Here is a 27,251-nt window from a genome sequence, read left to right as displayed (position 1 = left end):
TGTTATGATGCATCTCTGGAGCAGGTGGGACCTGATTCTGGGCCTCTTGCCTTGAAGGTAGGGACACTACCACTGCGCCACAAGAGCCCTTTCTTCCTTGTGCACTGAAGCTCATTACTTAGTCATTGGCACCTGTAAAGGGTTTGGCCTGTACAATTCCAATTGTGTCTCGGGCCTACTTTTAGATAAACCTTGTTAGTTGAGTTTTTTGCACCGTGAAATGTGCAATACACTAAAGATTTGGTAGAAATTGCCCAACTGCTTTAGCCTGTGTGAGAGGTTATAGCAAATGTGCAAACAAGTATTAGTTTGTCTTGCAACTCACCTATACTGGCCAGTCTTTGTTCATTAACTTCGGTACAAGTGAACTGATATTTTACGTAGCTTGGTGGATAAGTTAATGGAAAGTAAAGTGCTCTGAGTTACATGATTTTCCTGTTTTGTCTCTCTTCTCTCCTCCCTCACCACCACCAATTTAGGATTCTTCTGAGTCATTCACCATGGCAACTAGCCCCAATCGAACCCCTCGGCGTGGGGATGCTTTAACTTCCAGCCCAGGAAGAGATCTCCCCCCATTTGAAGATGAGTCAGAAGGATTGCTGGGCACTGATGTGCTGGCGGAGGAGGAAGAGGATGGAGAGGATCTGATGGGAGATGACCTGGAACGGTCAGTAATGATCACAGTGCGATAAACACTCTTCCACCTGGCATTTGTTCCATGTATGAGAAAGACGGATTGCCAGTAAACACAAGTTTGTGGAACTTGCGTTGTAGTTCCCAGCTTCAAAATTATGGCACCCTGCTCTGATTGTGAATTTGGAAATGTGAACATACTTTGTTCAGCTGAGGGTGTTAGTTCATTTGATGCGAGAGGACAAATTTATGTTTCATGCCTCAGTGTAATTATGGAAAATTGTTACTTGCTGTCGTGCATCAACACAGTGATTAAGCACTACACATGTTGTTGACAATTGAAAATGTTGGACTCTCGATAGCGCACAACGAAGGTTTCTTTTTAAGTGGACATACGCAATCTGTCTAATTTCTATCTGGTTAAGAATTGATCAGTATTAAAGAGAATTGGAAACTTCCTCTAAAATAGGGTTATATCATGATGCTAGGTCTCAAGTGGGGTCATCACTGCTTACTTTTACCAGTATGGATTTCGTGTTTTCCAGCAGACTCCCATTTTGAGCAAAGGTCTTATATTCAAGCTTGCTAATGTTGCACATCCTCATTTTACACATCCTTAGCCAGCAATGTTAAAGTAATTTTTAACCATTTTTGTCCAGATTTTTAGCTTGGTTTTGAAACCAGTTTACAGAAGTGAAAAGCCCATGTTGAATTCAATTTTTCTCTGCCTTCAAAACTGTCTGTCTGTCTGTACAATTAATGCCCCCTTCTGCATGTTTTGTTTCCCCATATTGATAATGTACTGTATTCCCATTTTCAGAGACTACCTTGCCATTCCAGAACTAGATGTCTATGAGCGGGAAGGTCTAGATGATGACGAGGACCTTGAGGAGATGACTGCTAGCCAACGAGCAGAAGCAGAGAGAGAAATGCGAAGGAGGGACCATGCTGAAGGTTTACGCCAAGGCCGTATGAGAATAGACCTCTTATATGGTGAGTGCCAGTCCTCTGAATTGTGCTTAAAACAACTCTCAAGTCAAATTGGCAGCAACCAGTTAATTCTTCAAGTTGATCTACTTGTATTTTTTACGTTCCTGTATTTATCACTGTCAAGGACTTGGTGCGAATGATGAAATGGACTGCTTAAAAAAAAACACCCTTCCTTCTTGCAGAATGTTTGTTTTGAAACAATTGGGCCATAAAAATAGTCAATTGGGCCAAGCTTACCAATCAAAAAAGGCGTTTTATGACACTTTGCATTTCTCAGAAATTAAACTGCTTGTCACCCCACTAGGTGTAGGGAGGGGAAGTCATCTCGGAGCAGCAGTGTTGCGCAGGTTTAAATAACTTGGGCTAATGTGAATAAATTAAGGAAAGCCAGCGTAGATGTGATAGGGCATATCATGTTTAACCGACTTGCTTAAGTGTTTTGACAAGCTAATAGAAGGTTGAAGAAGCTAATACTGTTGATGCAGTGGATGTTGCCTTTCAAAGGGTATTAACAAAATGCCACATAACAAAATTTTGTCAGCTAAAGCTTAGTGCCTAAGATATTTAAAGGGCAATGGTGATGGCAAAATCAGCAGAAGGAGATCAATAGCAGATTCTGTGGAGGGTAGCCTCTGCTGGATGACATAATGGTTGGTTATGGAAGAGGGCGATTCTTGTTCTGCAGGCTTGCATTGTTGCGGAACGAGCTTCTGTTTTGGAATTACCTGATCTAAAAGCGATGCTGTGAATGAGCAATAGTTTTATGAAAGTGAGAATTTGTATTCACATCATCCCCTTGAAAATCTTGGCCCACCTCACAGCACTTCACAGCTGCTGAAATATTTTCAACACGTAGTTGCTGTTGTAATGCAGGGAAATGTGGAAACTGATTTGTGCATGACATATTCCTACAAACGGCAAAATGAAAATGACCATAAATGAGAAGATCTATTCCATTCTTTTTGAAATACTGCTACTGTTTGAGAGGGCAGAAAGGGCCTCCAATTACTAGCTATCTAAGAGATGACACCACTAATGGTAGAATGCTGCACGGGAGCATCAGCTTAGTTTCTCTGCTTAATTTCTTTGGATGTAACTAACTTTGGTAAAGTTGTTACTGGATGGGAGAACCTTGTTTGGTTCAGAGTTAAAGTTGGCTGTAGAGAGATCCAGTAAATTTTAAGCACAGAAATCTGGCAAAAATTGTGTATAAAAGGGGGATATTGGCCAGGGGAAACACATTTAAGAGATGTCTCTCTTGTTTCAGAGAGTGACGATGAGGATGAAGAGCGGCCAGCTAGAAAGCGCCGGCTTGCAGAACGAGCTGCAGACGGGGCAGCCGAAGATGATGAAGAGGTGATTGTGACACTGTTGTATTTCAGGAAAATAACAAAGACCTAATCCTTCCAGTGCATCTCACTCGGGTTTGGTGTCTCTTCTTCATATTACCTGTATTCCTGTATCCACCATGTAATCTCCTAGGACAGGAAGAAGAAAAGCAGATTTAGTTTTAAACTATGACCAGGATACTTGAGTATTTTGATGAATAACATTAATCCTGCTAAAATAAATAAGATTAATTGACTAAAAATGCATTGTTAAAATTCAGTGGTAGCATATTGTGTACCTGATGTTTTCTGCAAACACATAAATTGTCTTGCAAGCCTGAGCAGAGAAGGGGGCGCTAATCTAGTAAGTTTATGCTATGTTTATTTCTTTCTTAATGCTTGACCTTGTGTGGTTTGTAGACTATTGCAGTGCACTTGCTGGTGTACTCATTGTAGGAAGGAAAGTTGATTGTCCTTTGAACCTACCAATTATACAGTTGCAGTGGGCCTGACCTAGATTCTTATGAGCAGTGGAGATTTCTGGCAGCATCTGTGGAGAGAATTCTGAAGGGTCATACCGACCTCAAAATATTGGCTCTATATCTGAGTAATTTGCATCAGTATTCACCAAGGAGGCTCAAGGGGCAAGGTGATAGAAGTATGTGAAATTGAGAGGCATGGATAGGGTGGAAATGTTCAAAACTAGGATGCAAAGGTTTAAGGTGAAGGGGATAAAGTTTAAATGGGATGTGTGAGACATGTTTAATGCAAACAGTGATTGGTACTTGGAATGTTCAGCCAGGGAAGATGGTAGAAGCAGATACAATAGCAGAGTTTAGGAGGCATTTGGACAGACATATGAACAGGCAGGGAATAGTAGGATACAGACACAGGCAGATGGGATTAGTTTAGGATGGCATAATGGTCGCTACAGACAGTGGGCCAAAGGGTTTGTTCTTGTACAGTACTGTTATGTGCGTTCTCTCCACAGATGCTGCCAGATTAGCTGAGTTTCTCCAGCATTCTGTTTGTTTCAGATACCGGGTATCTGAAGTATTTTGCTCTTATTGTACATATGTGGCCAATTTCTTCATATTCTTCACTTTTTTTCTTTCCACTTGCTATTCCCTCTGCAGATGATTGAAAGTATTGAGAATCTGGAAGACATGAAAGGTCACTCTGTCAGGGAATGGGTCTCCATGGCAGCACCCAGGCTGGAAATCTACCACCGTTTCAAGAATTTCCTGAGGACCCATGTCAATGAGCATGGGCACAACGTTTTTAAGGAGAAAATTAGTGACATGTGCAAAGGTTAGTGGAAACATTGGTGTGAGGGGGAACAACTGGCATTAGCATTTGCATGAACCAGTCTAGATCAAGTTTGTCAAAACTTTAAAGCACCTTGAGCAATGCTCATGAAACTAAAATTGAACAATAGAATTATTTATCCACATAGATAGACGGGAACATATGCTATTTGTTTTATGTGCCTTTCCTCCTCTCACTCAATTCTAGATGGATAATTGACTATCAATGGGGTATATTTAGATTATCTCTCACTGGCTGTGCCATCGCCTGAGACTTGTGTAGCATGAATGTTACTTACCATTTATTAGCCTGAACCTGGATATTATCAGGTTTTGGTCCATTTGAACATGGACTGCTTTAGTATCTGAGAATCACACGTAGAATACAGACTGTACTTAAATTTATCACAATTTGTACCTTTCATATACCAAACAATATAGAAATACAACTCAAACTTAACGTTGTGCAGCATTATTGCATCATAGAACCAAGTTTTCAATGGTGACAAAATGTCATGCTATGGAGCAGAGCACATAATGTCATTCTAAAATGATTATCGCAATGTGTCATAGATCTTCAGCTTATACCGTCTTTAGCACTGCTGCCTCAGAAGTTTGATTTCAGCTTTGTATCGTTGTGTGGAGTTCGCACATTTTCCATTACCGTGGATTTTCTCTCCCAGTCCAAAGATATGCAGGTTAGGTGAATGGGCCATGCTATAATAAATTGCCCCACCGTGTTTAGGGATGCACTGATTATGCAGGTTACCCAGGGTAAAATCCCCATGCAGTGTTCTGGGGGTGGAGTGGTGCCTGGGATGTTCTACTGAGGGTCTTTGCAGACTCAATGGGCCAAATGACTTCTTTCTGCATGATAGGACTTCTACGATTTTATTCTCTAGGTCTAATCATATTATGGCTGTGTACTTGCAGAAAACAGAGAGAGTCTGGTGGTTAATTATGAGGACTTGGCAGCTAGGGAGCATGTGTTGGCCTATTTTCTGCCTGAGGCACCAGCAGAAATGTTGAAGATATTTGACGAAGCAGCCAAAGAGGTGGTCCTCTCCATGTACCCTAAGTATGACCGGATCGCCAAGGAGATTCATGTCAGAATTTCCAGCCTGCCTCTTGTTGAGGAACTCCGATCACTCAGGTATTGCTTTCCAGTAAAGGTGCACCATTCTTCTTTAAATGTCTTGTTTAGTTCATTTTTGAACTTGTTTAAAATACCATATTGATGTGACACTAGAAACTGAATTTTGCAGCTTTTTCCTAGAACTGATACAGAAACACTTGAGTCAGATGGCCTTCCCATGTGCTGTATTAGTTCCAAAAACAAAAGTTTCAGTATGACTCCCAATATCAAGCTCCTCTAGTTCAAGTATAACGTTGCCCCATGTCAATGTTAAACCTCTCCCCACCAAATCTATTATGTGCTATACGCAGTTTTTGAGTAGATTTGTAGCTCGGGTTGTGGACATTAAGGTTGTTTGGCTCGTCGACCTGGTTTGTTGTTCCGCAGATGTTTCGTTACCGTGCTGCGTAACATCATCAGTGCAGCCTTTGATGAAGCATTGGTGTGTTATCCCGCCTGGTTTTTAAAATCCGGAGTCCGTTGAGCTGGATTGCCTCACTTCAGTTTTCCTTCGTAGTGGAACATATATGGGGTCAAGTTCTATGTGTTTATTAATGGCTTTTGTCCCAGGATTTTGGTGTTGTCCCAGTTGAATTAGTGGTTCTCCTTATCCATGTGGATTGAAATGAGTGAGTATTGGTCGTGTCTTTTTGTAACCAGTTGATGTTCATGTCCCCTTCTTGTTAGTTTCCTTCCTGTTTGTTCGATGTAGAGTTTCTCACAGTCTCTGCAGGAGATCTTATAGATGACATTGGTCCTGTCCGTGGTGGGAAGTGGGCCTTTAGTTCAGGTGAGCAGTTGTCGTAGAGTTGATGTGGACTTGTGTGCCACTCTGATGCCCAGGGGTCGTAGGAGTCTTGTGGTTAGTTCCAATGTGTTCCTGATGTAGGGTAATGTGATGAGTGCATCGGGGCATGTAGTATCTTCCTGACATTGTTCGTGTAGGCATCTTCTGACTCAGTTTTTTTGGATATCCATTATCCTTGAAAACCTGGAAAATACATTCTTCTTCCTCTTGGCATAGTTCTGTGTTGCTGCAGTGTGTTGTTGCCTGTTTAAGTATAAGGTCAGAAGATGCCTACACGAACAACATCAGGAAGAAACTACACGCCCAGAAGGATGGCAACTTTGTTTTTTTTATTTCAAAAGTTACTGCTACGTTTGCTTCCAAATTTCCAGATTGTAATTTATTGCATTAACGGTGTCTAATCATGGCTAGTTGTTCTGCCAGTTATGATAAATATGTGTCTGTTCTGTCAGTGGAAACAGTTTCTCCCTAACTACACCATTAAAAGCCTTCATAATCTTGGAAACCTATGACTATATCTCTTCATTAACCTTCTCTAACCTGGGGAGAATGATCTCTTCAGCTGAGGACTAAATAATAATTTGAAAGGTGAGCATAAATCCTTTTGTGCTGTGTCTTGTAATTTTGATTTGGAACATTCTTGCCAAATTGTCCTGCTACTTTCAAAGCCACACTTGGTAGATATTTTCTAATGAACCTGCTCAGATGTAATTACACCCATCTAAAAGAGGGGATAATGGAATGCAGACCTGATTCCAAGATAGGGGCATTATCATTCCACCACAAGAGTCCCTGACATTTTTTAAAATTTAATCTAATTTCCTAGTCAACCTGTTCAAAAATGTACTTTATTCTTTTTATTTCAGGCAACTTCATTTGAATCAGCTGATCCGGACAAGTGGAGTGATTACCAGTTCTACAGGAGTCCTGCCGCAGCTCAGCATGATCAAGTACAACTGTAACAAGTGCAACTTTATCCTGGGTCCATTTTTCCAGTCCCAGAACCAGGAAGTGAAGCCAGGCTCTTGTCCTGAATGTCAGTCTGCAGGGCCATTTGAAATCAACATGGAGGAAGTACGTAGATGTGGTTCTCTGGAAAACTCAAACTCCTATTGCATACATTGCCTCTTGTAATTTACTCTGGGTAGCTATGCAAAGGTGGTACAATGGGAAGCTGTACCACTACTTGCTTTCAAAGTGAAGAGAACTGCGTTGATTGTTGATTTTACAATACCCAAGCAAGCCATGTATGTTTAGAATTTAAATAAGCTTCCCCCATCATACTTCATCTAATGTTATCCGTGTAACATGTTGCTTTCACCCTTTGTTTAACATCAAACAGTCTGTTGAGCCAAAGGTTACTAATGTGAAATGTCAACTGCTGTTTCTTGTACCACAGATGTGCTGGATCTGCTAAGTATTTCCAGTATTTTCTATTTGTGTTTAATTCTATTAAATGTGTTGTTGAGAATGTGGACTCTTAGCTCACAACACGTAATTGAGGTGACACGTGTGCATGAGTCTTAGGGAAAGCAAGATAAACACAGTGTGGAGGTTGGGAGTGAATTGGCTGCTTTGAGGGGTAGGCCAGGTGGACTTAATGAGTTTCACAATAGCTAATAGAGTCATAGAGCTATGCGGCATGGAAAAGCACCCTTCAGTCCAATTCACCCATGCTAACCAGATATCTTAGATTAATCTAGTGCCATTTGCCAGCGTTTGGCTCGTATTTGCCTAAACCCGTCTTATTCCTGTACTCATTCAGATGCCTTTTACATATTCTAATTGTACCAGCCTCTACGACTTCCTCCGGCATCTTATTCCATAGATGCGCTACCCTCTGAGTGAAAATGTTGCCTGTTAGGTCCCTTTTAAATTTTTTTCCCCTCACCTCAAACCTATGCCCGATAGTTTCCTATATGTTCACCCAGCCTGTGCCCCTCGCCATGTAATCAATTTGTATAAGGTCACCCCTCTGCCTCTGACACTCCAGAGAAAATATCCCTAGCCTATTCAACCTCTTCCTATAGCTCAAACCCTCCCACCCTGGCAGCGTCCTTATCTTGGCAATGTCTGAGAAACAATCTCTTAACTTCTGCAAATTAATTAATGGTTCCTTTGGCTCTTAAACCTTAAAGTTCCTCATGTATGTAGCTCATGATATAAATAATTGCTGCTTTCAAAATCTAATAAAGTGGGTTCACTGATCATGGTGAAATTATGTGCCATTATCCTGTTAATGATCAATCTATTCTTTCCCTTCAGACCGTGTACCAGAATTACCAAAGGATCACCATTCAGGAAAGTCCGGGCAAGGTTGCGGCCGGAAGGCTACCACGCTCAAAAGATGCAATCCTTCTTGCAGACCTGGTGGACAGCTGTAAACCGGGTGATGAAATTGTAAGTTGTAACTGAATCCGTGTGGCATTTTCCCCTGTCAATATTCAAAGGGAGACCACTCTGTATCCCAGTTGCATTTCACATTTTCTGACTGTGTGAAGTATTTTCTGCTTTCTGCCAACTCTGTGGCATGAATTTTATATGAGAGTTTTCCAAGTCCATTTTAGGTAAACTGAGATCCTGATATTAGCGTGTTCACTGCCAAATAACGTTGTCTAGACAGTCAGTAGTTTAAATGATCTAAGCTTTGTTACTGTTGTTACTAATTGCGAATGAATATATACAAGAATGAAAGAACTGTACAGAATAATCAACAGCGTGGTGCTGAAAGTCAGTAAAGCATCAACAGATATATTAGCCACTCGGAGTCTTCGGCATGAAGTATGTTTTTTGAGACAGGAGAATGAAGCCTTCCTTGTTAATGGGGATGGTGTGGTTGGTAGTGGGGGAAGAATAAAAGTTTTAATTCTTTCTTTAAAATGGATGGAATTGGGTAAATAGGAGTCACCCCCTCTAAGCTTTTCAAAAGAGCAGCACTGATTACCTCAACTCTTCCCCATACCAATATCTCCAAATACACTTTAGGTTATAAAGCAATATAATTTTCAGTTTATATTTGCTGCCACCTAATGGATTATTGATTTGTGTGCTTGCAGGAACTTACTGGCATATACCATAATAATTATGATGGTTCCCTCAACACTGCCAATGGATTTCCAGTTTTTGCTACAGTGATCATGGCAAATCACATCACAAAAAAGGACAATAAAGTAGCAGTTGGTGAGCTTACAGATGAAGATATTAAGGCAATCGTGGGTCTTTCTAAAGATGAACGTATTGGAGAGAGGGTGCGTACCTTGAGACAGTGAAGCTTAAGAAACAATCGTTCCATTAAATTATTGAAGTTAATTCATGTGCTTGGTTGGAAAACAGAACAGCTCAAAGTAAACCTCTTCCTTTGTGTGTATGTGTTTATATATATACACATGCATTCTGTAAGTTTATATTTTTGGAGTATTGGTTCAGCATTCAAGGTCAGTGAAAGTCAAAAACACATGGTGCCTTATCAGAGGTATTAATTATCCTTCCCTGGGACCCAGGGAAAAAATTGTTCTGTTTATGCCAAATTGGGCATGTTCAAGGAGCAAAGCATCTGTCTTAAGCAGGTGCTCGGTATATTTGGAGATAATATATTAGAAAATATTGTTGGATGACTGCTTTCTGTTCGTGTGTTGCCAGTGGCCTGTTCAATTCCTACAGTGGCTGAAACTTCCATGAAGGACTGCCCTCCACCTCTCCTGAGGCATGATGATCATCAGCAGGAGTCATAGAGTAATACAGCATGGAAATAGACCCTTTGGCCAGAACAGTCCCTGTTGACCATGGTGCCCACTCAGCTAGTTTCAGTTGCACGCATTTGATCCGTATCCTTCTAAACCCTTCCCATCCATGTACCTATCCAAATGTTTTGTTTTAATATTGCTATTGTATCTGCCTCAACTACCTTCTCTGGCAGGCCATTCCATATGCGCACCGCTGTCTGCATGAAGAAGTTGTCCTTCAGGTCATCCTTAAATCTTTCCTCTCTCACCTTAAACTTGTGCCCTCAAGTTTTCAGTTCCCATCCCTGGGGGAAAAAAACTATATGCATTCACCCTCTCTATGGTCATCATGATTTTATACACCTTAGTAATGTCACCCCTCATTCTACTGTGTTCCAAGGAATAAAATCCTATTCTGGCCAACTTCTCCCTATAACTGAGGCCTACTAGTCTTGGGAATATCCGCGTAAATCATTGCACACTTTCCAGTTGGGTGAACAAAACTGTACACAATATGGCCTCACCAACGACTTATACAAGTGTAATATAATGTCCCAACTCCTATACTCAGTGCCTTGGCCAATGAACGCCAGGATGCTAAAATGCCTTCTTCACCACCCTGTGCACCTGTGACACTGCTTTCCATGAATTATGCTCTTGTACTCCTGGATCCCTCTGTTCCACAATATTCCTCAGGACCTTATCGTTTACTGTATAAGTCCTACCTTAGTTTGACTTTCCCAAGTGCAACACTTCTCATTTATCTGAACTGAATTACATTTGCCAATCGTCTGATAAAGATTCTGTTTGTAATTTTTGATAACCTCCTTCACTATTAAAGCTACCTCCTAATTTTGTATCAATCGCAAACTTACTAATCATGCCTTGTACATTCACATCCGGATCATTTACGTAAATAATAAAAGGCCCAAGCACTGATCGCTGCGCACACCACTAGTCACAGGCCTCATATCCAAGAAGAAACCTTCAACTGTCAGCCTCTGCTTCCTACCATTGAGCCAATTTTGAATCCAATTAGCTAGTTGCAACGTAGTTCCGGCTCCACCCTCCTGCTGTAATATCAGCAGCATCTGAAATGTACAAAAACCTTGTGCTGCATATAAAATTAAACTTTTCAGTCAAACAACTAACCAAATTGGGCTGCAGCAGCATTTGCATGATGCGTAAAAAGACATTGTGACAGTTCAACATAATCATGAAATTGTTATTTTTGTGGACGAGCAGCAGTACTCATGGAATATCTTTGAAGTAATTCATTCCTGTCAAGTTTATGGAGAAATTTTTAGGTTGACTTTGTATTTCTTTCCAGTGTATCTGTAAAGTGAATTCTTGTCCCACATATATTGATGGAGTGTGCAGTGTTTTTAATGCCACTGGAGACTACCAGAAGAATGCTGGTTGTACTTGAGGGATTAAACTGTCTAAAGATTCCACTATAACTGATTTGATGGTTGTGCCAGTAGATTACAATAACTGTTTCTCCTTACTCCTAGATATTTGCTAGCATTGCCCCTTCAATATATGGTCACGAGGACATAAAAAGGGGTCTTGCGTTGGCACTGTTTGGAGGTGAACCCAAAAACCCTGGTAAGTTAATGTATTGAGAAATTAGCTGTACCTGATAGCACTGGCCATGCTATCAACAGCCATATGGTTTTTGTATTTTTTTTAAACTCTTCAGTATTTTCTGTAAAATGTTACTTCAAGGTTATGCTTAATTCCCCAGTCTTCTAAAACACACTTTTATGTCACCTAACTACCATCGTTTGATCCATTATGTAATCTGTACTTTTAACCCCTTTCTGCAAGGTATGTAATTTTTATCATTAACTGTGCTCTTTCATCCTTTTAATGCTTTGAAGCCCTGTGACATTATTTTTGTGTGCAAATATCATCAGAACTATATATTCCATCTGAAATGCAACTAGAACTTTGGACTGTTGTGCTGTAGAGAATTTTCTTAAGACAATGTGACTTATGGGAGAAACTGTATTTGAGATTTTTGAGACTAGTTAGTCCAGGGTGGGTTGAATTTAAGAAAATAACTGTCTAGCAACAGCTTTCAAATTGGTTGTAAGTGATTGGTTCCAAGTGATTATTTGTCACATCTGAGGGGAGAGAGGACAGTGGGGACAGATCCCTAAAAGCCTACAAAAGTAGCCAGAGCCCCCACTCCGTGTGAGTAGAAAAATATCATTCCAAAAGGTCTGTAAAGAGAAAACTTTGTTGACTCCAGCCAACACTTAGATCCAACTGAGAGGCTCCCAAACTGAGAGTAGACTTATTTGACAACATGGTACCATCACAAAAATCAAAAGGGCTGAAAGTCACCTGATTTCCCCTTTTCGGCTTGAATTCCTATTCCACGTACTTTGTTCCATTTTTTGCCTATATATATCTGCAGTACTTTGTCTCGCTTGATTTTTCTTAATCAGCCCTTGATTATCTTAGTAATTAAACTGATCATATTTCACATTTGTGACAACTTGTGGAATAGTTGGCCTTATTTTCCAGTGCACTGTTCCCATCAGGGTCATGGCACTCTGTCTTGAATGTAAATGGTTGTTTCATCTAATCCTATCAGCAAATCGTTCTGTTCCTTTCACCCTCATGTTCATGTAGCTTCCTTTAAATGTATCTTTGCTGTTGCCTCAACATTATGGTACAAGTTCCATTTTCTAATCACTCCATGAGTAAAGAAGTTTCCCTGAAATTTCTTTTGAGATTATTTAGGACTATCTTAAATTTATAACCCTTAGTATTGGATTCCCCAAATAGAAGTTAATTCATTAGCACTATGAAGGCTTTCAATTTTCCCTAATTGCTACTTTATTTTTATGGATTTTAAGCAACATTTCTCTTCCTGATTGTTTGCATTTCAGGTGGCAAGCATAAGGTCCGTGGGGACATAAATGTTTTGCTGTGTGGTGACCCAGGCACAGCCAAATCACAGTTCCTGAAGTATGCTGAGAAGGTCTCCAGTCGAGCAGTTTTCACCACTGGTCAAGGTGCTTCTGCTGTTGGTCTAACTGCCTATGTGCAGAGGAACCCAGTGAGCAGGGAATGGACTTTGGAGGCTGGTGCTCTAGTGTTAGCAGATAGAGGTGTCTGTCTAATAGATGAGTTTGACAAGGTAAGGAAAATTGCATTTAAATTTTTTAGTTTCTCATTTTTCAGCCTTCCCCCTTCTACTTGTAGAGATTGGGTTGTACTTGAGGATAGTTTTTGTTGCCAAGTGTGCTGTTGAGCTCCCAATGATCATACTTTGCAAGAGTTTTTGTTTAATATTAAAAGTTGTATCCACTCATGAACTTAATCTGATCTTCACCTGTTACTTGCCCAAATTCATAGTATAATGTTTGTTACTGGACTGTAACAGTCACACCATCATAATTTGAGAATTTGAATTCTGGTTGAAAACAAATCTGAAATGAAAAGGCCAAGCCAGTAAAACTGCCAGCTTGTTGCATAAAGCTAATTGGTTCACCAGACTCTTATCAGGGAGGAATACATGATCTTAATCTGTAAGTCCAACATCAATTTTGCTGACTCAACTGGACCGTACATTGGCTCAGTGGTTAGCACTGCTACCTCACAGCACCACGGACACGTGTTTGATTCTGAGGAAGGGTCACTGGACCCGAAACACTAACTCTGATTTTTCTTCACGGTTGCTGCCAGACCTGCTGAGTTTTTCCAGTAACTTTTGTTATTGTTCCTTATTTACAGCATCCACAGTTCTTTCAGTTTTTAAGTTTCCATCTAGAGCCCCAGGTGAATGTTCTGGGGCTGTGGGCTTGAATCCCATCTTGACGGAATTTCAGTCATTGTAATTAAAAAACAGCTTGCTTAATGGCACCAGTGCTAGTATTGCATTGTCATTTTATTTTGTATGGAGAAACATCTGGTCACTGTCCTCCTAGGGAAGGAATCTGCCATCTTTATTCATCTGGCCTATGTGTAACTCCAGACTTTGAGCAATGTAACTGACTCCTGACTACTTTCTGGAAAATTAGGGGTGGGTAGTAAATACTGATCTTGCTAGCAATACCCACATCCCATGAAAGAATAAAGAAAATCTAGCAAGAGACATGGAACTATAGCTTTTCCTCCCCTTCACCCGCTTCTGCAGAGAACATCATCACATGGCATGGAAACAGGCCCTTCTGCTCAACCCGTCCATGCTGACCAGGTTACCTAAACTGAACTAGTCCCGTTTGCCTCCTGTTGACCCACATGACTCAATTTTTCCTGTCCATGTACCTGTCTAAATGTGTCTTCAATGTTGTAATAGTACTCGACTGTACCACTTCCTCTGGCAGCTTGTTCCATACGTGCACCACCCTTTGTATAAAAAGTTGTCCCTCAGGTCCCTTTTTAAATCTTTCTCCTCCCCTCTTTTAAAAAAAGGCCCCCTAGTTTTGAACCCCCATGTCCTAGGGGAAAGGCCTTTGCTATTACCTTATCTATGCCCTTGATGATTTTCTAAACCTCTACAAGTCACCCCTCAACCTCCTACACTCTGGGGAATAAAGTTTTAGCTTATCCAGCCTCCCCTTCGAACCCAAACCTTCCAGTCTCTGTAACATGCTTAAATCTTTTTAGCACCCTTTTCCTGTTTAATAACATCTTTCCTGTAGCAGGGCAGTTAGAAAATATTTGGGTTGCTATGGCCAGCTGTAGTTCTTCAACAACCACATGATATTATCCAGACTGGGACTCGAATCAGGTTCTTGTAGAAAATTTAAAAAATTTGCTTAAACCATAGACTTGAATTTGTATGGTGTCTTTCATGATGCCTGAACTTCCCAGTGTTTTATTGGCGTTTAAGTAATTTTGAAATGTAGTAAGGTAACAAAAATGTAGCAAGCATGACTGCCAGTTTACTTTCAATGAGCTCTCACAAACAGCGAATACAATAACCAGAAATTATTTTAGCGATGTTGATTGAAGGATAAACATGTTTGACACTGCTTTGAAACTTTCAGATGAATGAACAAGACAGGACAAGTATCCATGAGGCAATGGAACAGCAGAGCATCTCTATCTCTAAGGCTGGTATTGTGACATCTCTGCAGGCCAGATGCACGATAATTGCTGCTGCCAATCCCATAGGTAAAAATAAATCAGTCAACACTTCCAAACAGTAAATTGTATCACTGAATCTAGGACCCAAACTGGCTTCAGGTTGCACTGACCAGAATGTATTGTTGATCAGTGAGAATTAGGGGAATATCAGGGTGATACCTGCCAAAAGATTCTCATACGTGCGCCACAAAAACTTCTTTCCTTGTCGCATCTTTCACAACCACAGGATATCCTTGGGTACTTCACTGTCCATGCAACATTTTGAAAACTTTTTAATGTAACTGCGTGCCTTGCTTAGTACATCAGAGATCAGTTGAACATGAAAAGGCTTTTGTTGGCCTGAGGTTTTCATTGTACCTTGCCAGGGTTGAAGGATTGATGACTGATATAGTCAGCAACTCCATTATTGTGATAAGTGTCTTTGAGAATGGTGGTAGTTGAAGTGAAAGGATCTTTTTGATCTAAAATGCCTCTACTTTTCCAGTTTTTGGAAAACATTTAGCATAAACAGACCCCTCATTTGAATTAATTACAACTGACTTAAACTGATTTAAAACACCAAAATCAATTAACAATGCTTCTGATCTCCTCTAGAAATAGTGTACCCATTAGCCCCAGAAATAGGGAAGCTAAATCTACCTTTCCAGTTGAAGTGATAGATATTGCATCAACTTTAATTGATGAAATTCAACCAACACTTCGTCTGTAGTGTTGGCAGTTTAATCCTGTTTGCATCCTGACGTATTCTATTGGCTGTAATAACAAGAAGAATTAAATATGAATTCATTGTGGGCATCGCTGGCAAAGACAGTATTTGTTGCCTCAGCCTCATTTCCCAAAAGACAATTAAGAGTCACTTATGTTGCTGTGGGTCTGGAGTCATGCATGAGTGAGCTGGTACGGACAACAGATTTTCTTCCCTAAAGAAAAACAGAAAAGTGGTTACATGATTGCTATAAGACCAGCATTTTTCTACTGAATTCAAATTTCTTCATCTGCTGTGATGGGATTTGAACCCAAGTACTGAGAGCATTAGCTTGGGGTTCTGAAATGTTAGTCTTGTGACATTACCACTACATCACGGCATGATATTTAATCACTTCATACGAGGCAAGCTTTTTAAAATTTTGATTGCCCACTGGGTAGTACTTCTCTTTTGAATGAGAAGATGAAGTTTCTTAAATCCCGTCTTCAGACTTCACACGATCTAGGCTGACACATTCAGTGCAGTCCTGAGACAGCACTGCACTGCCTCTCAGATGAGTTCCAAAATTCTGAATTATTAATTAAATTATTAAAATACAATATACAGCTGGTCCACTGTATCTTGCAGAGAAAAAGACTGGAGAAAACTTGATTTTTGAATGTTCCGGACCAGGGTCTTTGACTGCATTTCACTGTATTCTGTGTAAGATATTTTAGCCATTGCAAATAGAGTAAAAATTTATCTTGCGCAGTGCAAATTTTGTTGTAGCCATTGTATATGCAAAAAGCCTTGGCATTTCTGTTGGACCGTATCACATGTAGGAACAGTCACTGCAGGCTTGAATTTCATACAGTCTTCTTAACTCTACAATGCAAAATCCTACATGTTGAATGATCCACGTATATTTTTGAGGTAGTATTGAAGGTGGGAAGAAATCTTGGCCAGGACATGAGTGTGATGAACTTGTCTTCTGAATGCTATTGAGGTATTTTTATAGTTTACTTGAAGAAATAAAACAGGCGTACTGGGTTTCAAAGTATCCAGTCAATAGTGGGAACATTGACATACAGAACTTGGCATTCTTGCTTTAGTACTTTAGCCTAGATAATGGAATGGAAAGAAGCGTTCTGAACTGTTCTGTATCATGTTTTGAAGTGTGATGAGATTATTTGATACGGCTGAGTCATTAAGTATATTCCATGCTGAGAGAGATTTTTAATCTGTTAGGGAAGACGAGGCAGGGAAGTGAAGTTGAGGATTATCGGATCAGCCATTAAATGGTAAAGCAGAATGGCTACTTTTCTCCTTTGCGTTATGATCTTAATGATGAATAGCAAATTAACTGTTCAGGATCATCTGACAAACTATCTTTAATTTTTTTAAAATTAACTCATTCCACTCCAACTTAACAAGGTGTAGATCTGGATGAACACAGCAGGCCAAGCAACATCAGAGGAGCAGGAAGGCTGACGTTTCAGGCCTAGACCCTTCTTCAGAAAATGAAGAAGGTTCTAGGCCCGAAACGTCAGCCGTCCTGCTCCTCTGATGCTGCTTGGTCTGCTGTGTTCATCCAGCTGTACACCTTGTTATCTCAGATTCTCCAGCATCTGCAGTTCCTACTATCTCTTGTTCCATTCAGGTGGTCGGTATGATCCCTCTTTGACTTTTGCGGAAAATGTGGATCTGTCAGAGCCTATCGTGTCCAGATTTGACATTCTGTGTGTTGTTAGAGACACCATTGACCCTGTTCAGGTATGATTTTTAAATTCAGTCCTCATCATTCACATAGTATGTTTATATATTACGCTATGTCCTATTACGCTACCCACTTAGAGCCAAATAAATAGGGTGTACCTTTCACTGAGATAATAGTGTTACGTAAAATCATCATCTCGGGTTACTGTGGTGGCATATATTGTTGAAACTTGAGTTTCTTTTCAGTCAACTGGAAGAAATAAGAACAGGAGTTGATCGTTTGGCCCCTTGATCCTGTTCTGCCATTAAGTAGCATCGTGGCTATTCTGACATTTCTCACATCCACTTTCCTACCCTTTTCCCATATCAAAGAGTTCCAAAGGCAGTCAACCATCTGGGGGAAGAAAGTGCTCCCTCCTCATCTCGACCTTAAATGAGTGCCCTTTTATTCTAAGACTATGCCTTCGGTTCTGTGAGGGGAAACATCCTCTCAGCACTTACCCTGTCAACTCCCTTAAGAATTCTCTCTGTTTTAATGAGCTCACCCCTCATTCTGCTGAACTGCAGTAAGTAGAGTCCCAACCTGTTTAGCCTTTACTCATAAGGCAATTGCTTCATACCAGGCATCATCCTAATGAACCTTTTCTGAACAATCGTCGTTGGAATGAAATAGTTACTTAAATAAGGGGACCAGAATTGTTCTCAGTATTCCAGATGTGATCTCACCAGTACTTTGTACAGTTCCAGTAAAACTTGCCTACTCTTATACTTGAACCTAGTTGAAATTAGGGTCAGTATTCTATGGGCTTTAAATTAAGCTGTTGGTAGAAAGGCAAGAACGAAATTGATCATTTCACTACACGAAAGGGTGATGAGGGAAAAACCCCCATCAAGTTTCATATAAAGTATGCACTTGTAGTTCTCTTGTTCAGAGAGCTACAAGCCAAGAGCTAACAGTTGGATTCAGGTGAATAGTTCTTGTGTCTTTATGACATACAGAAATGGTTCAAATGGATGATGGGCAATGTTGTAGATTTTCCACGAGTAGTCTTCTGTAACCTAGTGCTTTGTAATACTGGGATACAGTGCCATCCCTTTTTATTCCCTATTATTTTGAGAATTTTTAATGCTATACTGAATGACAGCTGTAAATATTCACCATCTGTCTTGTACAGGATGAATTGCTAGCTCGCTTCGTTGTGGCCAGTCATATCAAAAACCACCCAAGCAACAAAGACGGTTTGACTGAAGATGCAGAAGAAGCTTACTTGCCAAACACATATGGGGTGGATCCCATCCCACAGGAGCTGCTGAAAAAGTACATCATTTATGCCAAAGAGAAAGTCCGTCCCAAATTGAACCAGATGGACCAGGACAAGGTGGCCAAGATGTACAGTGACCTCCGAAAAGAGTCAATGGTAAGAAAGTTAAATTGTTTTTGCACTGTCTCTTGCTCATGCTTGTGTTAAAGTTGCTCATAACGATTTGAACAGAGTCAGCATACTGCTTTCTTTTTCTCCTTTATGAATCAAAGTTGGATAAGTTAGGATTTTCTTTGGATCAAAGGTTGAATGGAAAGCTCAAGTATGAGGGGTGGGCATCAGAACAGCACGTCAGAATGTAGGGAGAGGCTAGAGTTGAATAGGATGTGCAAGCAGGACTGGTTTAATAGACGAGGTGGGACTGTTTAAAAAGTGTGAGTACATTAAGGCAACACGGTGGCTCAGTGGTTAGCCTCACAGGAGCAAAGAGAGACTGTTTTGGGGAGGGAATTCCAACATTTAGGAAACTGCAGGCTCAATTGCCAATGACAGCGCCTTTTAAAAGAGAGCTTTCCGCTTTCTGGTGACTGTCTCTGCACATTCTCCCCATGTCTGCATGGGTTTCCTCCTACAGTTTAAAGAAGTACGGGTTAGGTGAACTGGCCATGTTAAGTTGCTCATGGTGTCCAGGGATGTGCAGGCCAGGTGGATTAGCCATGGGGAAATGCAGGATTATGGTTAAGGGGGTTCTGGGTGGGATGCCTTTCAGAGGGGTGGTGTGGACTTGATGGACCAAATGGCCTCCTTCCACGCATTCATTCTATGAGTAAGCCAGGAGGGAGAAATAATAAAAGATGCTGAAGGAAAGAGTAGAGTTCTTATGCAAATGCATTGTCTAAGGGAAAAATTAAATGAACTGCAAGCACAGTTTCAAATTGGAAACTGATCTTGTCGCCATCATGAAGACATAGCTGCAAGATGGTCAGGATTGGAGACTAAATGTAGCAGTTTATAAAGTTTACGGGAAGGCTGGAGAAAGCAACAGTGTGGAAACAGAATCATTTCTATGCTGAGGGAGAATGTAAGGAGGGAAAACATACTGACATCCTTTTGTGGATGGAACTGAGGAACCATGAATGAGATGTCATGTTGAGGTTGTAGAGGACATCAGTGAGGCCAGTTTTGGGATACTACGTACAGTTCTGGTGACTCTGATAGGAAGGATATTATTAAGTTGCGGAAGGTTCACAAAAGATTTACCAGGATGTTGCCGGGACTGGAAGGTTTGAGTTGTAAGGAAAGGCTGGATAGGTTGGGACTTGTTTCGCTGGAGCAGAGCTGGTTAGGGGGTAACCTTATAGAAGTTTATAAAATGATGAGAGGCATAGATAAGGTGAATAGCCTAGGGTAAGGGAGTTCAAAACTAGAGGGCATATTTTTAAGGTAAGAGGAGAAAGATTTAAAAGAGACTTATGGGACAAATTCTTTTTCCAGCCAGTGGTTCGTATGTGGGATGAACTGCCAGAGAAAGTGATAGAAGCAGGTACATTTCAACATTTAACACGTTTGGACAGGTACACGCATAGGAAAGTTTTAGAGAGCTATGGGCCAAATGTAGGCAAGCGGGAATAGTTTAGTTTGGAAAACTTGGTTGGCATGGATGCTTTGGACTAAAGGTTCTGTTTCTATACTGTATGACTTTATAATTAAAACCACAGTAACCATCATATCTAGGTCACCTGCTCAGAAGAACTAGATTCTAAAAATATTTAAATTAGGCAACTATGGAGCAAATGTAGAAACATATTTAATGTGGGATTTTAATCTTAATATAGGCTGGGAGAGACCAGCACCTGCCAAAATAGTTGTTTCTGGAGTGTACGGGACAGTCTCCTGTGGCAGTCTGTCTTGAATGTGACAAGCAATATTGGATCTCGTAATGAGCAAAGAGCCTGATTTTATTTAGTGACCTAGTTGTTTGAGAGCATTTGTCAGGTAGTGATCATAACACATTCTGAGTTCCAAGTAGAGTTTGTAATAGAAGAGCAAAGATCGGATACTAGAATTTTGGATTTAAGTAAGGCAGACTTATTGGCACGAGGCGGATACTGTCTGCAGTTAGCTGGAAGCTCTGCTAATAGGTGAAACCAATGATAGTGTTCAAACATTTAATGCTATTCAGAAGTAATTTGTGCTCATGAGAAGGAAAAGCTCCCACCTCTCAAAAAGAAATGCCCTGGACATCTAAGCAGGTGAGGGACAGCGTAAAATGAAAAGACAGGGCTTATGAAAATGCACAGGGCAGTACAGATCTAACAGAATGGGACAAATGGAAAGACCAACAAAGGACTACAAAGCAGCTAATAAGAGCGGCTGAAAAGATTAGGAAAGGAAACTTGCAACAGACATAAGAGATATTTTAGGTATGTAAGGGAAAGCAGCTGGTTAAGGGTCCTATTAGCCCATCGAAGGCTGAGATTGGGGATATTGTCAGTGACCGTGGGCACTTGGCAGGCATGCTGAATGATTATTTTGCTTCTGCGTTCACAACCGAAAAGGAGAACAACTTGCTAGAAGACTCGAAGAAATTAACAGAAAAGCAGGGCCAGGGTCTGAATAAAATTTAGTTTATCAGTAAAGCATTAATGGGGAAATGTTTTTATTTATTTATAGGATAAGGGCATTGCTGGCTGGGTCTGCATTTATTTCCTATCTCTAATTGCCCAGTAAAAAGTCAATCACGTTATCATTTGGTGGTGGGTCTGGACTGGCGTGTAGGCCAGACCAGATAAGGATGGCAGTTTCCTTCCATAAAGGACACAAGTGAACCAGATGGATATTTTTCACCAATCGAAAGTGATTCGATAGTAGACTCATAATTACGGATACTAATGAATTTAAATTTCACCATCTGCCATGTCAGGATTTAGACCCGGAACCCCAGAGCATTACTTAGGTGTCTGGAATTCCAGAAGGCTTTTGATAAAGTGCCACACATGAAACTGTTCCCTAAGGCGGAAGCGTGCAAAATTACTAACGTGGACAGGAAATTGAGTGGCAAAAAACAGTTGGAATAATAAGTACTCCAATTGGCAGAATGTGACTATTGGTTTCCCACGGGAATCTGTGTTGGGGCATCACTTACTTACAGTGTTCATTAATGACTTGGATAATGGCATGGAAAGTCAAATTACAAACTTGCTGATGACTTAAAATTGGGCAGCATTGTAGACAGTGTTGACAACAGCATAAAATTACAGCAGAATATGATGGAGAAGATGAATGGGCAAAGCTGTGGTAGATGGATTTCAATATAAGCAAACGTCAGGTTGTACATTTTGGATCAAAAAAGGATCAGGGGTGTTTTTTTAAGAAGAAACAAAGTTAAATACAGTGCAAGACCAGCGAGATTTGGGGGTTTAGGTGCATAGCACTTTAAATGACATTACCGAGCAGCAAATAATCAAAAAGGCCAGTGGGGCAGCACGTTGGCTCAGTGGTTAGTACTGCTGCTTCACGGCATCAGGAACCCAGGTTCGATTCCACTCTAGCGATTTTCCCTGTGTCTGCGTGGGTTTCCTCTGGGTGCTCCAGTTTCCTCGCACAGTCCAAAGATGTGCAGGTTAGGTAGATTGGCCATGCTAAATTGCCCATCATGTTCAGAGATGTGTAGCTGAGGTGGGTTATAGGGGTCGGGTCTGGGTATGATGCTGCAAGGGTCGGTGTGGACTTGTTGGGCTGAAAGGCATGTTTCCATAATGTAGGGATTCACTTGGAAGCATACAGACCAAGAGCTAGAGAGTGGGATCGTCCAGCGTAACAACCTGTTGGCTAGTGTGGAAGCAATGGGCCAAATTGCCTCTTTCCATGCTGTAAATTTCTGATTCCTATGACTTTTCTATGATCCATCATTACGCAGGCAAAGTCCAACAGCCTTCTTGGAAATTGAAATTATATTGGTCATTCTCCAGAAAGGCAGCAAACACCCACACTCAGAACTCTAAATGTAATCTCTAGGTCCCTTTCTTCTGTTTCTGTAACCCATTAGGTGTTATTACCTGTTCATTTTTTTGGTTTAAATTACTTCTCTAATTTATTTTTTGTTAGAACATTCTCACCTTTAAGTTCCACCCTTTTGTGAAGAGAGACATGCTCTGTAATGTGCACGATATGCTCTGTAATGTTTGAGATGTACACAGGCAGTTAAGTACTTTTGAAGTATGTTGCTATTGTAAAGTAGAAAATACTAGTCTGTGTACAGAAAGCCCCCATAAGCAGGAATGACCAGGTAGTCTATTTTTGTCATGTTGGTGGAGGGACAAATATGGGCCAGAACCCCAAGAGCTAACTGCTCTGATTTTCTTTGCAATTGTGGCATGGGATCTTTTGTACTTGCACGAGGGGGCATGGTCATAGTTTAACTCTCGCCCAAAGATTGACACTGGAGTGACATAGCAAACCCTTAACTGTATTATACTGTCCAAGGTAAACTGAGCTCAGACTGTATTTGAAAGCTCTGATTTTGATTCACAGAGGAGCTGAGCCAGCTTAAATCTTGATGTGATGTGATTGAACTATATTTCTTTATATTTTCAACACCCTTGGTCTGTTATTCAGGATTTCATGAAAATGTATTTATGATTTGAGTCCAGTCCGATTAATTCAATTTGAATGCAGAACAGATTGCACTGGACAGATGCTACTTTTTTTAAATTAAAATAGCTCAACAAGCCTTATAAACAATCATTAATGCAATATAACAAATTCTAATACAATTTATTCCCATTGTAGGTAAGAATGGACAAATTCTTTACAGAAAAGTGAAGGGAATATCTCCCAGCAGGACCAGTTATCAACTGTTTCTCAGAAATTAAATAGCATTACATAGTTTAAGAAGGCCGTTTGCCTCACTGGTCTTCACACACAGTTATGCTCCACACAAATCCCTTCCTACCACTTTTTTTTTCTCCCCCCCTTTGTATCAGCATTTTGTTTTATGGGTGTGGTTGGTGCTAGCTGGTCCAGCATTTGTTGTGCTTGAAGGTGTGGAGAGCTGCTGCCTTCGAGTGCTACAATTCATTGGTGTGCGTGCTCCCACAATGCAGTTAGGGAGGGAATTTCAGGATTTTAAGGCCAGCAACACTGATGGAAAATAATATTTCCAACTCAGGATGATGGATGACTTAGAGGAGAATGTGGAGATAATGATATTCCAAGTATCTGCTGCCCTTACCCTACTAAATAGAGTGGTTGTAGGTTTGGAAAGTGCTGACTAAGGAACATTGGTGAATTTCTACACTGCATCTGGTAGCAAGTACTGATTGGTAGTACTTGATGCATGGTAGTGGGGGATGTGAATGGCACATTTGAAAAAATAACCAGCCAGGCTGCTTTTCCTTGATGGGGCAGGGCTTCTGGAATATTGTTGGAGCTGCATAAGCTCCACAAGTCAGTACAATAGCCACCTCTACTGATGTTCCCAGTGACAAATGCAACTAAAGCAGGTAACTTGATGAGGATGAGGTCACGTCAATTTTTTTCTTCCTCTTGTTGGTTCCGTTATAGCATGCTGCAGACTGAGTATAGCAGCTATTCCCTTTAGGACTCAGTCAGTTCTGGTGCTGCTGAGCCACTCCTGGTGATGGACACAGGAATCCCTCATCCAAGGTACATCTGTGCTTTTCCTACCTTCCCAACTTGCTACAAGTGGTGTTCAGTGTGAAGGAGTTCTTGTTCTTCAGTTGAAGTGGGATGCTAGGTGTTAATCAGCAAGAAAAGCTCCTTCCCATGTTTGATCTGATGATATGAGACTTCATGGGGGTTCAGAGTCAATGACAAGTACTCCCAGGCAACTCCCTTCTAACTGTATATCACTACAGCATCCCTTTAAGTTAGGTAGGACAGGACTTACCCAGGGAATGTGATAGTGTTGTTTGAGGCATTGTCTGTAAGGCAATTCCATGAATATGACTAAGTCAGGCTGCTACTTCCTGAGTCTGTGGGGCAGCTCTCCTAATCTTGGTACAAACCTCCCAGATGTTAGTAAGGAGGACTCTGTAGGGGCAACAAGGCAATGTTGTTGGCCAGTGCCATTTTTACTGCCTAAATTGATGGTGAGTGGTCCTCTAGTTTCATTACTTTGTAGCCCACTAAAACTTTCAGAAGGCAGTTAAGAGATAACTGCATTGCTGTGGGTTTGCAGTCATGTGGCTAGACCAGGTAAGGATGGCAGATATTCTTCTCTTAAGGGCATTGAACCAGAAGGGCTTTTTACACCAATGGAACTTAATTAAATGGTTGCCATTAGACACCTGCCCCTAACTTGAATACCTCACTTTTAAATAAAATCCAGTTCTAGTTTTGACCATTTGCCATGGTGAGAATCAAACCCATACCCCAGACCATTACAAGGTCTCTGGATTATTAGTCCTTGACATTACTGCTGCACTGCCACTTCATAAACGCATAATAGGTTGGAGACTCTGCATTGAAGTTCAAGCATTCTCAAATGTGACCGGTTTCTTACAGGTTTACAAAAAATACTCTTTTTCTCGCTCATACAGGCCACTGGCAGTATTCCTATCACAGTGCGTCACATTGAATCCATGATTCGTATGGCTGAGGCACATGCTCGCATCCACCTCCGAGATTATGTGATGGAGGATGATGTCAACATGGCTATTCGGGTCATGCTGGAAAGCTTTATCGACACGCAGAAGTTCAGTGTCATGAGGAGCATGAGGAAGGTGAGCCTGTGGGAGAATATTTCACTGCTATTTGTTACTCCTGCTGTTGTATCATAAAGTGGAAAATAGCTCTAGTTTTGAGCATCGATTGAAAAATGAGGGGCACATCATTTCACTAGTGTTAGATTTCCTTACCAATAAAATACATGGGTATGGATTCCTCTTTCCTTCTCCCCCATGATATTTATGATCTGATTGTGTCGAATCAAATTGTTTTGATCTTTCTTCAGTGTTGAAGTATAAATAAAAGGATGCTCCCAGCTAATGCTCTGTAAGGCATTCGATCCTGAGAAGGAATCCTGGACATGATTGCTGCAGGAAGTTTAAGATCTTATCAGTTAGGAATGGTTTGACAGAAATGTTTCTTAGTGTACTGCACAGAAAGATAGGATAATAGGGAAAAGGCAGGAAAATGGTGCTGAGGATAATCAGATCAGCCATGATCTCATTGAGTGGCAGAGCTGGCTTGAGATAAATTGCCTACTTCTGCTCTTGTGTCTTGAGGCCTAATGTTAAGTGGGTTGGATAGGCTCAGGATATCTAATTTCGGATATTTAGAGTGCAGACCTTGCAGATCCTCTGGGGACACCTGATTTGGTCTATGTTAGTGTGCCATTGTCACATAATTATGTCACCCTAGCAATGTGAAATTGTGTGTGCCAGTTGTAGTCCAGTTTGATTTTAAAGTTAATTGATTTTATTGTCATGTGTGCAGAAATACTGTGAAAAGCTTTATTTACAAACAGTACGGGTAGATGACAGCAAGCAAAGGAGGTGCAGATCAAAAAGACTTAGAGGCATACAGGTTATGTTGCAGGTTACATTATTTGAGGCTACAGTCTGATAATGGCCAGAAAAAAGCTGTTCCTGAACCTGCTTATGCATGTGTTCAGACTTCTCACAGACATTTCAGTTGACATCAGTTGGCCTGAGTTTCTTGTTCCTCTAGAGAAATATTTTCTGTTTAGGTTAATGCTTCCAGTTTTGAATTTTTAAAATAAATGGGCAAATGTCTATTTTCTGCTGAAACTATCTGCCTGAGGAAATCAAGTAACATTACTTATGCAACTGTGATTTACTGATCCTGCAATTAATTGTATTTCACTGGGGATATTTTACTGCATTGTTGGGTCCACACACTCTAAAAGCTGGATTCAAATTATCCAAAATCATTACACACCAGGATCTATTAGAGAATTGTTATGTTGGACAGGATTAAAATGGATGCTGAAACAAAAGCTTTATTTAGATTCTTAAACGCTGAACTCGTGGGATTTATTAATCAAAGAAAAAGTTAATTCTAACCACTGCAATTATGTTTTCTCACTTTTTTTTCTCCCCCCACACCTCTCAGACATTTTCAAGATATTTGACATTCAAACGAGACAATAATGAGCTACTGCTCTTTGTTCTGAAGCAGTTAGTGGCAGAACAGGCTACCTACCAACGCAATAGATATGGGGCACAACAGGACACCATTGAAATACCAGAAAAAGATTTGGTGGAAAAGGTAAATAAAAATATATTTGATAGTTCTGGTTAGTGGTGAAATCTGTGGTGTCTTGCCAATTTTCTTGAAATTGAGCGCTTCAAGATTATTAAAGATTTGCTCTGATGTATTGAAAATCGCTCCTGCAGGGCAACAATTTTTTTCTTTATTCTTTCACGGAATGCAGGTGTTGCTGGCAAAGCTGCCATTTGTTGCTCATGCTCAATTGATTTTGAACTGACTGGCACGTTAAGACCATTCAAAGGGCAGTTATGAGTTGACTGCACGTTTGCGGGTCCGTGGTCACATGTAGGCGAGGTT

General features: G+C 40.7%; 1 protein-coding gene across 2 annotated transcripts in view; it reads left to right on the top strand.

The window, feature by feature from the left end:
* Positions 1-27,251, top strand: part of mcm2 (minichromosome maintenance complex component 2) — a 37,005-nt gene that overhangs the window by 7,279 nt on the left and 2,475 nt on the right. For both annotated transcript variants that reach the window (XM_048548164.2, XM_048548163.2), the window contains exons 2-16: positions 480-667; positions 1,454-1,626; positions 2,891-2,979; positions 4,088-4,262; positions 5,192-5,411; positions 7,068-7,275; positions 8,467-8,601; positions 9,258-9,449; positions 11,438-11,531; positions 12,827-13,077; positions 14,933-15,059; positions 17,378-17,490; positions 18,609-18,851; positions 25,259-25,441; positions 26,796-26,951. In XM_048548164.2, coding sequence (XP_048404121.1) covers positions 501-667; positions 1,454-1,626; positions 2,891-2,979; positions 4,088-4,262; positions 5,192-5,411; positions 7,068-7,275; positions 8,467-8,601; positions 9,258-9,449; positions 11,438-11,531; positions 12,827-13,077; positions 14,933-15,059; positions 17,378-17,490; positions 18,609-18,851; positions 25,259-25,441; positions 26,796-26,951 — 2,526 coding nt within the window. In that variant the 5' untranslated portion in view covers positions 480-500. The remainder of the gene's footprint in view (positions 1-479; positions 668-1,453; positions 1,627-2,890; positions 2,980-4,087; positions 4,263-5,191; positions 5,412-7,067; positions 7,276-8,466; positions 8,602-9,257; positions 9,450-11,437; positions 11,532-12,826; positions 13,078-14,932; positions 15,060-17,377; positions 17,491-18,608; positions 18,852-25,258; positions 25,442-26,795; positions 26,952-27,251) is intronic.

This window comes from Stegostoma tigrinum, chromosome 11 (genome assembly GCF_030684315.1).
Source record: "Stegostoma tigrinum isolate sSteTig4 chromosome 11, sSteTig4.hap1, whole genome shotgun sequence".
Taxonomy (NCBI): Eukaryota; Metazoa; Chordata; class Chondrichthyes; order Orectolobiformes; family Stegostomatidae; genus Stegostoma; species Stegostoma tigrinum.
Note: the sequence above shows the minus strand (reverse complement) of the source record. Positions and strands in the feature narration are given on the sequence as shown.